The sequence below is a fragment of the Ixodes scapularis genome, unplaced genomic scaffold (genome assembly GCF_016920785.2).
Source record: "Ixodes scapularis isolate PalLabHiFi unplaced genomic scaffold, ASM1692078v2 PGA_scaffold1__304_contigs__length_218370807, whole genome shotgun sequence".
Classification (NCBI taxonomy): Eukaryota; Metazoa; Arthropoda; class Arachnida; order Ixodida; family Ixodidae; genus Ixodes; species Ixodes scapularis.
In genome coordinates this window covers 172,652,577-172,665,848 of record NW_024609846.1, presented here as the reverse complement: position 1 = coordinate 172,665,848, position 13,272 = coordinate 172,652,577, and the positions used below count along the sequence as shown (strand labels likewise).

Here is a 13,272-nt window from a genome sequence, read left to right as displayed (position 1 = left end):
AGGGGGTTCTAGGAGCAGGGACAGTTTGCTTTTGTGGATGGCACCAATGTAACTGTATGGGTGCTCGGTGTTCTGCCCTCCACCCGACCAGCTATTTGTGGCAAAGACGGACTTTTTGTCTGACAAAATGGCAAAGGTAATTTTTTAAGTTTTTAGCATCACAGTGCGTAGCCTCAATAACATCCGTCTCCGAAGAGCTCTTTGAGTTGGTAACATCCACCTAGAAGCCTACTAATGTAAATATGTGGCTGGTTTTGTAGTCATTGAAACATCAGTCGGAAGCTGTGCTTTCATGGTCTTCGCCGTACTTGTACGGGGGCAGTTACACATTTGAATGTGAAACCCGCGGAGCAAGGGCGCCAAGTTTTGAAATTGGATGCTCTGCACACATGATGTGCAGGAGAAGGTTGTTGCTTTTGGCTTTGCATGTCGGCTGCTCCGGAGGTATTGGCATTGAGAGCTGGCTCTTTCGATTCAGACTCTTAATGCTTCTCGGAATTTAATTCGGAGGATGAGAGCTTAGCTTTGGAGAAGGTCTGTAAGATACTATGGGTATCCGGTTCAGAATCCGAAACTGCCCGAATGTCGAGGAAGTGGACTCTTCAAAATAAAACTTAATGGAAGAAAGACGACAGAGCCATGCTTCATTATTCGGTGGCTGCACACTTTACTACTTGTGTTGTATGGTATGGAACGTCAATCATTCTTGCAGCCAGTGCGAGCCCTGAATATACTAATTCTTGCATGGTGGTGGGTAGGACATGGTTGTCATAATCATTGTATCGTTGAACCCTTTTGCGTTAGAGGCGTTCGATCAAAAGCAGATGACGCAGCAACATAGGTTCTTACTCTTGGGCGGCTCGACCACCTGCGTCAAAGCCCATCATTGGGAATGTTAAGGGCCTTTTAATATTCCGCAGGAACGAAGCTGCGCCTTAAAACCTCGTAAGGTAAAATCCACCACACAAATGCCTCTGATGAAAATTTTCTCTACATTCAGGTGCCTTTTTCGGGCTCAAGAAATGGTGTATGTTTTTATGCTAAAGTGAATCTGTGATAATATTAAATATATGCAGTGTTGTGAGCAGCATGCCAGGATAGTACAGTAGAAACGAATGAGCAGAACAAATCAACCAGTAGTAGCACAGGACAGATATCTAGACATGTCGTAGATGTTGTCACCAGACATATAGACAATGCTAAGGGACAGCATTGCCAATCTATTCCTGTGGCGAGGTTCCTACGCTCCCAAGCAATTCCGCATACATATCCAGCACGAGCCAGTTGCCCAACAAGCATGTTCGACAATTAGCTCCAAGTCCCTACGCTTGTAGTAAAAAAAGTTCTGCCTCTCGACATTGCGCGAATGTTCTAAACTTTGAATAATTTGCGAATTACTTTCGAAGTGTTCATGTTTTTCAAAGAAAATTATGGACGTCTTCAGAATTCACACATTTCTCGCGTCAAGCTTCACTGCTTTGCACCAACGCTCTAGCGTAAAGCATCACTGCTTTAGCACGCTGATGCATAAAGCATCAGCGTGCTAAGTGAAACGGCTGACATGTCGTAGCACCTCGGTTTGCTCGATGGTCTCGGCAATGTGCTCAGTATTGCAGGTCAGTCTTCTTTGGCTATAGTTATAGTACCTCGACCCCCGACTTTAAGACAGTGCCGAAAGAGAAAACCTTACGTTATATTTAAATAAATAAGGTAGTCGTTTCTTTGTTTGCAATGTTACAAATGTTTTGCCCAATTCACCTCATCAGTTTTCTTCTTAGTAGTCAAGTATATATGTGAAATGTTTGTTATATAATAAAACTTCCTTTTTATATGCTTTCTTAAAAAAATTTTCAGTCATGGTTAAAGTACCTATACTCAATTCACAGTCAATGTAAAGTGTTTATATTAGAAAATATATGTGCTTGATCCGCAGTAAAATTTTAATATTCATGCAGATTCGGTTTGGAGTAAAAATTTTGATATTCACATGTCTAGTAAATTACACATGAACTTAAACTGATTGCCTACACCAGATCTCTGGAGAGTCTGCTCATTATGGTTTATCAAACCCTGAGATTATTTGAGATTCCCCTAAAGTTGATTTGCATGGAACGTCACAGTGTCACAAAGCACATGATGCGAAGTCATGGTATCACATGATGGCGCGATGTCAACAATGTTGTAGTAATGTTGGGTGTCGCATCACGTGACATTGGGTCAGATGACAGTGTCACCACGACTCAAAGCTGCAATGTCACCCGACCACATTGCAGAACATCACGTAACCACATCGTCATGAAGACCTACCATTTCTTACGTCGCAATTCTGCACCCTATGGTTTGTCTGGTAGGTTGAAATACAGCTGCCAATTTTTTCGTTATAAATGACCTGCTCCAAGGCGTAATTTTGATGCTCAAAATTACTACTTTTACTTCTCCCATATTGCTACAATACTTCGTTTCAGCTCAAGTCCAGGCGCAGCCGACACTACAAGGTAATTGGACCAATCGAGCAGCGTCAAAAGCGCAATAAGTCGGTGGCTACGTTTACGTGGATGCGACTGCACCGCATCGGATCCAGCTAACGAATCGAATCGGTCCATGTAAACAACTCAGATCGGATCCGATCCGATCCGCTGGGACGGGGTGGTTTGAGATGGTCAATCCGAATCGAGACTCTCCATGTATACGCTAGCGGAACGAATCGAGTGCTCGAGCGAGGGATTACGGGAGCTTCGCTTTGCGTGCCGCTAGGCAAACCGAACACCTCGGAAACAATCTGAAGGTCACGAGGTTTGCATTGTGATCCTTCGACAAGAGGTGCCGCTATAGGTCGATCCAAATCCATGCAAACGTGGTTGAAGAGGATCCGATTCGCTAACTGGATCCGATGTGCTGCTTTCGCATCCATGTAAACGTAGCCACTGGGCCTTCTCTGTTCGCAATTGGTTCAGCGACAATGGAATACATACAGAAATACGACGAACAACACAATGATGCACTTTTGACGACGTCCAATCGGTCCCATCAGCTCGTACTGTCGGCTGCAACTCGACTTAAAGGGACACTGACACCCCACAAAATGTTTTCTTATTTTTTGCTAGGCGATCTATTCCAGTCAGGAGACTACCCAATCAATATTTTGCAACGTCACATATATCTTTAGTAAAGTAAAAAAGAAAAACACAACTGCTCAAAACCGAAACTGGATTGGGGAAGAAGAAAAATTAAAGAGGAGGAGACAGTTACCGGAATCACATGGCTGTGCAACTTCTTTTATGAAATCAACGTATTTGCAGCTTTTTACAGGCCACAAAAAATGACTATAATATTTCTTTTTCTATTTTTTATATTGAGCGTGTGACTTTGATTATCTTTGGCGGTTGTGTCCGTAGAAAATGGAATAGAGTGAGTGCGACTCAAACTGGCCAGTTCTTGATTGGCAATTTTCGGGTAGAAAGAAAACGAATTTCGGCTCTCATATGTCACATACAAATAAAAAAGGCTCGAGGTACACCCAAGTACTTCTTATGAGCTGCAGCTGTGAATGCGAAAACATGAATGTCGTTCCTGCATGCGTCCTCGTGAAGTTGCCGCGCCTCGCTGGCATCGGCCGTGCCAGCCGATTCCAGATCCAGAGCCAATTCTGGCACGCAGCGCCATGGGGTGGCGCTGATTGAAACTGACGCGCGGCGGCCTCCTTTGGCTTCATTTACTCGTCGTTTTGCGAGGCTTTTTGGGTAGCTTCAAAGCTGGGATGCCTCCAAGGAGGTTCTCCATGGATGCCTCAGATCGTGGCTTCACGAGTTTATCTGCCGTTTGGCGCGGCTGATGACTTCGGCTCGCTCCATGGGACAGCTAATGCTTTCACGTTAGTACCTTGGAGAGCATAAATACCCTGTCAGTGTCTCTTTAGTGTCTAACTTTTTATTTTATTTTTCATTTATCGTGCTGAACTTTAGTATAGTGGCGATTTCAAATATGCAATTCATTTTCAGATAGCTTTACTAGATACCGAGTTATCAATACATTTTTTTTTATTTTTTAGTAAAATTCTTCAGTATATATATCATAATTTTTATAGAATTGCATTCACCAAGACATGCTTTGTGCGGTGATGCTATTTTTGTTGCTTTATCAGTCGTACAATAATTTTAGTCTCAAAAAGATTTAGCCTCCCGTTTTGTGCAACTTGGTTGCAAATGTTTTTTTACCAATGTAATATAATTAAATCCGGATTAAAATAGCATCACTGCACAAAGCGCGTCTTGGTGAATGCAATTCTATACAAATTTCTGACATATTCTGAAGGATTTTACGCTAACGATCCATAAGGACTTAATTAAAATACAAATTATTGATAACTCAGGATCTAGTAAAGCTATCTGAGAACTAATTGCATATTTGAAATCACCACTGGGAAATACATCACCATACTAAATTTCAGCATGATAAATGCATGCTCATGCATGCTTCTCTACCTGGTTCTATGAGCTGGCTCACTGCATGAAAAATGTGAAAGGCATATTTCTTTGTTAGAGTGACCCTCTAAAGTGGCCACGTCTGTCGCTCTCTGCACGCAACTATCTTCATGGCACATTTGTGAGACAGCACCAATAGGCCGAATGACCTGCTCGTAGCATCACATGGTACGTGGGAGGTTGGTGACCGTTACTCCGGTGACATAGGAAGTATTAGTTAACTAGAATTCCAAGTCTTTAGAGGTGACACTCTATGCTTAACTCAATTGCAGAATGCTATATTTGCCTCACAGCAAAAAGGAATGCACATTTTGCGAGGATGTTGGCACAGTGCACAAGGGCTAGTACAGATAGCATGGGACCCTTACATTATTTACCCTTGAGTTACAGGATGTTGGCCGTCACTGCTCCGAACCTCTCAAGTTTTTCTTCACGAAGATGTTCAATAGTCAACACATTCTGGTTGCATGTTTTAGAATCTAAATCGAATCGCAAACTTTGTCAATCGAAAGAAAATGTCAGAATACCATACCTGGACTGACTGCATGAAAGTGTTTTGTCATCAATAGGATATGATAGCTGGCATTGGCATTGCCTCTGCAGTCATATATTTTTGCTACGACATAAGTGCATCGTTAACAAAGAGAAAACATCGGCTCAATGCTTAGGTGGATGGCATTTTTACGGGCAGGCTGGCTCATTCTGCAAAACTGAATGACCAGTGTACCGGGGAACATCCGAGTGGTGATTGCTTAATTTAACATGTCACAAGTCCCACTAGGCATGGACGCCTTTGTGCTGCTAGATTAAGAAACAGGAGTAAGGACACACTTTGAGGAAATACAAGTGCCAAAAATCAAGTATGAGCACTTTGCAGCACAATTCTTTTTTGTCTTATTGTTAGCAGCTAATTGCAACAGTAGGTCTAGAGTGTGCTGTCTAACTTACCACAGGGTGTGGCCAGAGTCGTATCACAGCACCAACGGTTCTTGCCTCAACCACATTCTGCCGTGGGATCATGGCAGGCAGTCTAGCAAAACAGACACAGCACCTTTTTTTTTTTTTTTTTATTTCTGTAAATAAAAAATGTATCGTTTGGCTCCTGTCTTGATCGACATGAAGTCGTCATAGCAACAGCGAAGAAAGTATAAGAAAAAAAGTGGAACGTCGCAGAAAGAAACCAAAAGCAGCATTGCGCACGCGTGCTCGCTTCTCCATGGTTTCTGTTCAAATCACTGCGCAGCCAGACGTCCTACGACCCGAGGACAAACACTCGCTGTCCCGCAACGTGGTTGCCGCACCAAAATGCCGGAAGGAACCACGCAGATGCCAGCAGGACGACGCATTGCCTCGTGCGTCAGAATGCACGAACCTCCAACCTCGTTTGCGCTCTGTCGCAAGAGGCTGACCGCAATGGTCTGTGGCAACGATACACGAAGACCACGTGCAGTGAGGAACGGAACTGGGCGACGTGCGAGGACTTCGAGCCTGCCTCGTGAAGTATGGTTGCAACACGACGTGAGTATGCTTCTAGCGGTGTGTGAACCCAGGGTCCTTGTGAGAGGTAACAATTAACGTGAGCCTGTAAACTGGCTTCTGCCGCACTAACCGTACCGTGCATGAGGCTGCCTTTCAAAGACTACAGTCGCTGTGACAAGCTCTTCCCTCCTCCTATTGTAGTATGGCCGCTTATGCAGAGTAAAAGCCGGAAGGGTGCTACGCCGTTCCTCCTCCACAGTCCTCGGAACATTAATTCCTCGTGGTGACTAGACGGTGCTTTGGGTGCGGATCAAGACTCCAGCAATGTTCCCAATAGGTGACAAGGCAACTAAGGAAGTGGGCCAAGTGCTGCTTGGAAAGACCCAATAAAGGACTAGGGGGCAACCGAAGGTCATCACAAAGTAGAGCCTCGAAACTGATGTTAATTAATTAAGCGTCTTTGGGGCACGAATACTGAAGCGGGACACGCAGTCTGGTGCTCACCAAACTGTCGTCTCGAAAGTTGTCCGATACAATTGCCCCGTTTTTACCACTCGCTAGTGTACGCCAAGGAATACCGGTGCCTCAAAAGATGGCTTTGTCCTTGAATGAGCTCGCGAACCCCCATTTTTGTGGCTGTACAGGAAAACTGGGGCTTCTCGGTGGCCTAAGAGTAAAAAACGGTATGGCAAAGCAGTTTATGGTACTGCACACAAAAGACTAGGAACCAAGGGGCTGCAGAATCTGCACACTGCTGGCTGCGTCCTTCCGAACACTGTCAAAACTTGCCGACCAGTTCCGGTGCAGAAAGAAGGTGCCCCGTGTCTGGCACTACTCGTATGCACTTCCAAGATGGACTTATTGCCCTTCAATTTTGCCTCACGAAAAATGAGCCAAACCACATTTGGACACATTGTAGAATGGCCGTGCTAAGGAAATCTCTTTTTTTTTTCACTTTCGGCGAGGCATCTCGAAGCAGCAGCACCTTTTTTCTCTCTTCACCCTGTTGAAAGCAGGCCCCCAAGTAAAACCCCACGCAACAAACAAAGTGGCGCCACTCGACGACGACAAAGACTGTGAACGACATTGAGAAAACTAAACACTCGCTCTTTCGGCAGAGAAACAACAAACTTAACGCTGGTGAAAAGAAAAAAGACACCCCACAACAAACTGGTCGTCGACGACTAGACCGCAAGAGCCACGGCGCGACGGCACCGCAGGCCCTCCCGGGGGGTGTGCTTCTCACAACCGGGGGGGCCACGGGGGGGGAACCCGGTGGAATGCAAGGGGGAGGGGGGTCGCCTCGCAGAAAACAGACGTCGGTCAACGTTCAGCTTGTGGCGAGGAAACTTTGTACTGGTCTCTTCAGCAGGAGAAAACGTGTGGGGCTCGAGAAGCCTCGCAGGGACCTTTCTGCGAGGGCGGACTGCTTCCATGCAGCCAGCCAGGAACTATCGCGTCTCTCGGTTCTCAGTAAACGAGGGTCTGCCATCAACTTCACAAAGATGCAGCTACGGGGAAAGGGGGAACAACGCCTCAACGGCGCCAAGTGCTGTGACATCTCGGAGGCCTTTCCGCCACAGAGCCGGGCTTCCTGTGCGGTCTGTGGTGCTAGCATTAAGAGAAATCTTTTATGCGGGATGCAGACAACTGTCGAGTCCACACCTTCACACTTGCGAGTGACCTCACTGTTTTCGTGTTTTGAGGCACTCTAGTCGGCATGGTTAATTGCCCCACACTGAAAATGAAATGTGTTTCTTTGGTGGGGAACGATTATGCCAACCACAATGGGCTTCGAGTCTTAAGCAGTGTTCGAATGCACAAAGCTTTTATGGTGCACTTACGTATGCTTCCGTAGATCCCGGCGTGCCATTTATAAGAAGCATCCTAATGCGCGGGAGCTCGTCATCCAACAGCCTTAGTAGTGATGCAACATACTTAGGGCAGACAGTGATGGAAAAACAAAACAAGCCGGCACCGTTGCAGGACTTGGCATATTTGCCGTTTCACACTTTCCTAGCATGTACTAGATGCCGTATAACAATTTGTGTCGCGGGAACACGGATGGAAACCAGCTTTCCCGGTAGCGTGCTAATTCCTTCTTTGCCAAACAAAAGGCCCAGGTCGACTCCACGGGGCTTCAACCTGGCCGCTCTTCCACCCGCTTCCTGGGAGGTGCACTTTGAGGACAACACAATTGCTTAGAAGCGGAGCCCAGATTTCCTCGCCAGAGCAACTTTGAGGACTACTCTGCAGAGCTCTAGGTAGTAAGGAGCAACGCAGTTTGCAGTCGCTGACAACCAATCACTTGGGAATGATGCGCGGCACTGTGACCCGGCCTTTCACTGGCCTTCTGTACAGACACTAGAGTTTGCAAAAGGGAACACAACAAATCCCTATTCAAAACATCTCACCGACAGCCCTGACATTGTGTAAGAAGCATCAACACAATAAATAAAATGTTGCACTCAACCCGAAGAAAGTGTTCTGACCTCTGCCCCCTTCCAGGTTCCAGAAGGTCTGATGCCCCACTGTCGATTCTCCACAATTCTCTATGGTTATTTCCCACAGCAACAAAAGTTGCCTTGTGCTCCCTCCACTCAAAGTACTTCCGTGGCGATGCTCCAGGGACCAGAGCACCAGAGCACCAAAGCACTGCGACACTCGGTCTCACTGAAATGAAACAGTTCTCTGGAAGAGATATTTTGCGCTTGTTCCAGTTGGCAATTGAGCAGGCAGCCCTTTGTGAAGGCTCACTACTTATGAGGCTTTACAACCAAAGCACGTCCCATGTCACTCATTTTTCAGGCAAAAATCAAAAAAGCACCAGAAAAGGTTTCAAATTTTGTCTAACGCCGTTCACAACCTCCTCTATGTACAGGCGTCAGGAAACTGTTTCATTCCAGCCTCGAATTCCGAGGGTTCTCGGCCCGGTATCAAAGCTGCATAAGCGACTCTCCGGAGAACTTCTTACAGAAGTCCGGCCCCGCTCGCTCGCCGCGACTTCTGCACAGTCGTCTCACAACCTCACGAGGGCACCTAGGGCTCTCCTCGGATTGAGTCACAGGAATGAGCATTCGAAGCGGCGCCCAAACGTCTGGCAGCGGCACAATGGAAAGTTGGGCTACAAAGGTGGGATCCTCAAGCACCGGGGTCACCTTGCAATGTTGGCCCAGCATAGATTGGGTCCTGCCGGTTTAGCACGCCCACAATGTCGGCCCTCTATAGTTTGGGTCCTGCCAGGTTGGCACGCCACGCAATGTCGTCCCGGCATACTTTGGGTCCTGCCAGGTTGTTGCTCCATGTAACGCCGGCCCGGCATACTTTGGGTCCTGCCAGGTGGCGCGCCTTGCTGCCTGATCCGGTCACACCTTGGAGCTTCCGGAGCCCGGCCGCGGTCCACCCGGAGAGCCAGGAGGGGGCGCCGACAATGGGAATGAGGTGGTGCGCTTGGCCGAGCGCCGACGGCGGAGCGCCCCGCCGGGGCCGGCCATGCCCTGGCCGGGAAGGCCGAAGCAGCCGCGTGACAGCACCATGCGTGCATTGCCCTGGGCGGGCCGGCACAGTGGTACACCGGGGCTCTTCAGCTCCGTCAGGTGCGAAGCATAGCCTTCCGTCAGTACCTGCGAAGAAGGCCCACGGTTTGTACAACGCCATGTGTCCCACGCAATGGCACCGAAATGCTACTGCGTGCTAGTATTTACATTTTGTGGAAATAATTCAGCTTAATGATCACAATTTTACTCCAGTTTATATTAAAGGCATGGTATAACTATTCAACTCTCAAAATAATAAATTGCTAATGTCCATAGAGCTTAAATGACTGGCCACTTATAACTGGACGGCGGCGACCGAGGTGCCTTGAAAACTGCAACATTCAAATAAATGGTCACTTCTGAAAACAAAGCGGACAGGTTTTCAATTGTTGGAGCAAATGACGTCGCAGTGAGTGCTGCTTTGACAGTAATGTCTGTTCTTGCCACTATGGCGCACACTTTCCAAGCCAAGCTTTGTCACTTCAATACTCAAACATTAAGTGGCCATCACTGCTCCCTTAGAAGACTGCGAACAAAACTGTTTAGAGAATGTCGGCAGCAAAGATAATCCATGAAAGAAAGTACTGCAAGTACACCGCATTTACTCGCAGAATGAACACACTTTTTTTCCGAGAAATCGATGCAAAGTTGGGGGGGGGGGGGGGGGGGGGGGCGGGCGTTCATTACGCGAAGTAAAATTTTTGCGACCGTATTTACTGGCATATTGAACGGACCTTTATCCTGAAAAATCGAAGTAACTTCTTATCTTTTTGCGCGCCGCGCCCGCCCGACCCGACCCCGTAACCAAACTTAGCTGTGCAAAAAAAAAACTCCTCTTTGTTTTCTTTTCCTCTTTGTTCTGTTTTTTTTTTTTTTTTGTTCTTTTTTTTTGCTGCCTTTCCCAAGCTGTTTTGTTTGCTTAGGCGTTGCTTAGGCGAGGGCTCTCCGCTTATCTTTCTTATCTCCTTGCGCACGACGCATGACCCCCCTAACCAAACTGGGCTGTGCAAAAGAAAAAAAGCTCCTTTTTTTTCTCAGTTCCGTGGGTTTTTTTTTTTTTTTTTCTTTTTGCCGCCTTTCGCAAGCTGTTTCGTTTGCTTAGAGGGCTTCTCCGTTCCTCTTTTTTACCTACTTGCGCGCGGCGCGCAACCCCTCGTAACCAAACGGCGCTGTGCAAAAAAAAAAAAAAAAAAAAAAAAAAGAAGAAAAAAAAAGCTTTTTTTTGTTTTCTCTTAGTTCCGTGTTTTTTTAGAGTTTTTTTTCTTTTTGCCGCCTTTCGCAAGCTGTTTCGTTCGCTTAGAGCGCTTCTCCGCCTCTCTTTCTTACCTCCTTGCGCGCCGCGGCGCGCAAACCCAAAGTCCAGACTGCAAAAAAAAAAAAGCTCCTCTTCATGTTTTTTTTTTCTCGCTTCCCCGTTGGATCTTTGCGAATTTTTTTAACGCAAGGCGTTTTGTTCGCCCACGCTGCCCATGCGTTCGCGACCTCGCCGCACCAGGATAGAAAAGTGCGTTCATTTCGCGCGCATGGGGGGAGGGGGTCAAAATTTTGACGTCAGAGTTCGGGGTGCGTTTATTACGCGAGTGAAAAAAAAAAGTCGAAATTTTGAGAGCAGACTTGGGGGGTGCGTTCATTACGCGAGTGCGTTCATTGTGCGAGTAAATACGGTATATCTTTATATCCTTACTGCCAATTTAGTTGTAATAATTTTGAAGCTACCTTAGTGAGCATCTCTTTTTCAGAATGGGAGGAATGCGGAAATTTCTGTGCCCTTGGTTTCATTTACAAATACCGTAATATCCCAAGTCATGCCTACCCCCCTGCCGCCTGAAATTCATATAAAAAAGAGTGGCGTGGGCCATGTCTCGGTGGGTAAGCACGAAAAGTTTAGAAAAAGCTAAAACAACGCTCATTTTTCTGTAAAAATCTAGCGTGGCTGCACAAGAGATACATTAAACTCAAAACTCAAATTAGTTTCATTGTTTTATGCAAGAAATACTCATGAAATAATGTTTTACTACTGCAATGTCCATTGCTTGCATATGCTTGATGAACACTGCAGATCGGCACACAGCGCAAGCGTTTTTTCCGTGAAAGCACGCTTCCAACACTGGAAACGTGCTTTCTTCGTTAGTAAAAAGAAAAAAGACAAGAAAACAGAAAAATTAATCAGGTGCAACGAGCGAGCAAGTGAGCGGATGAAAGAACCAACGAAGAGCGACGCTGGGGAAGCGGCAAAGCCAGCGATCGAATTGACAGGTACTTTGGCTTTGGACCCAGTTCACAAGGGCTGTTGTGCAACTTTCTTGTTTGGTGCATACACAGACGCATCCGTGCGTGGCGTGCTATCAATGCAGGTTGAGGCGGCATTGCTGCGTGGTGTGGACGGCACCACGACCGAACAGAGCTCAAAATTGGACGGTTTACAAACGCCTGTGTGCGGCATTGCAGCAAATCTTTATTTACCGATTGGCTTGGTCTCAAACAATACACAGCCTTACCGACCGCGGTCACGAAATTCCAAGTGGAGAAGTGGGTTCGCGGTGACTGTATTTCGGTGGAGACGGACATTGACCTAACACTCCGCGTTTACATTCCGGGATATAAGGCGTTTGCTGATCTTGTGATCCCTGAATGAGTTACTGCTTCTGTTATCTTTCCGACTTCTTTTTTTTTTTGTTTTTGTCTGAACAGTTTTTTGTAAGCCAAACAAAGATTTATTCTGTTACCTCCATCCTTTTCCTTTTACACGCATGTACTCCAACTTCGGAGTCGCGGAAATCAGGGAGGAAATGCTTAAACAACGTCAAGCGTCTTTGCCCCCTTTGTTTTACTTCGTCACAGACGTCCTTCAACCGTAAATCCATGGCTGCGTCACTTGGGTAGGATGAATAATTGTGGAGTCCACATTGGGGTATTTGTAACAATCAAACGGCAATCACTTTGTGTTTATTTGGGAATTGATATTCACCCAAAAAGTGGGGTGGGCGATGACTTGGGTAGGGGCAATGACTCAGGATAATATGATAGGCATGTGCGTACAGCAGATTTTGAGTTCAAAGCGAATTCATAGCAAATGGTGGTTTTGACCGAACATTTTCAAATCAAATATTGTATAGTTTTTCCGAGCCTTTTACTACTATAAACCATGCTTAAACGAAAATTCAGTTGAACTCATGAAGGTTACTCCCAACCTTCCACTTGTCCATTTCTAAGCTCAATTAATTTTAATATAACTATATTTATGAACTGTGCCATGTAAAAAACGAGTTTGTTGCAGCTATCCTAATCGAGATTTATAAATCGGCTTGTTGTATGCAAATATTCTCTCTTCAATTTCAAATTTGACAAAAAGAAAGTGACCAAGAATGATGAATTCAGGTCGTCAAGACATCACTGCTTAACACATACTCTTGCAGAATCGCGGTGGGTTAGCCACGTTAAGTGCGCTTCTTGCCGAGCACCTGTGCACAGTGGGGTAGCAATACCCGCGGAGCCTGTGAGCTCCTTCGGTATGATTTTTTAGCAGTACACAGGTGCTTGGTGAGAAGCGCACTTAAAGGGGAGCTCCACCGATTCTTTGAGCTACCTAATCCAGAGGCATTATCTGAATGCGGGTGGCTTCCTGATTTTGAAATGCTACATTGTTCCCCCAGATTTAACTCTAATAATTAAAGAAAAGTCATATTTAGTTCACTATCAAAACTGAAACTTTGTTCTCCCTAGTTTTTCCCTAGCTTTCCCTGCCATCCAAACATGACGTCACCGGTGGGAAGCAG

At 46.1% G+C, this 13,272-nt stretch overlaps 1 protein-coding gene across 4 annotated transcripts in view; it reads right to left on the bottom strand.

Annotated features, from left to right (window-relative positions):
• Positions 1 to 5,533: 5,533 nt before the first annotated feature.
• The window catches only part of LOC8052304 (protein retinal degeneration B), a 144,485-nt gene continuing 136,746 nt past the window's right edge, over positions 5,534 to 13,272 (bottom strand). For 2 of the 4 annotated variants that reach the window (XM_029977865.4, XM_040504953.2), the window contains one exon: positions 5,534 to 9,583. In XM_029977865.4, the coding sequence (XP_029833725.2) occupies positions 9,326 to 9,583 (258 nt within the window). In that variant the 3' untranslated portion in view covers positions 5,534 to 9,325. The remainder of the gene's footprint in view (positions 9,584 to 13,272) is intronic. The other 2 variants (XM_029977867.4, XM_029977866.4) reach the window with 1 other exon arrangement.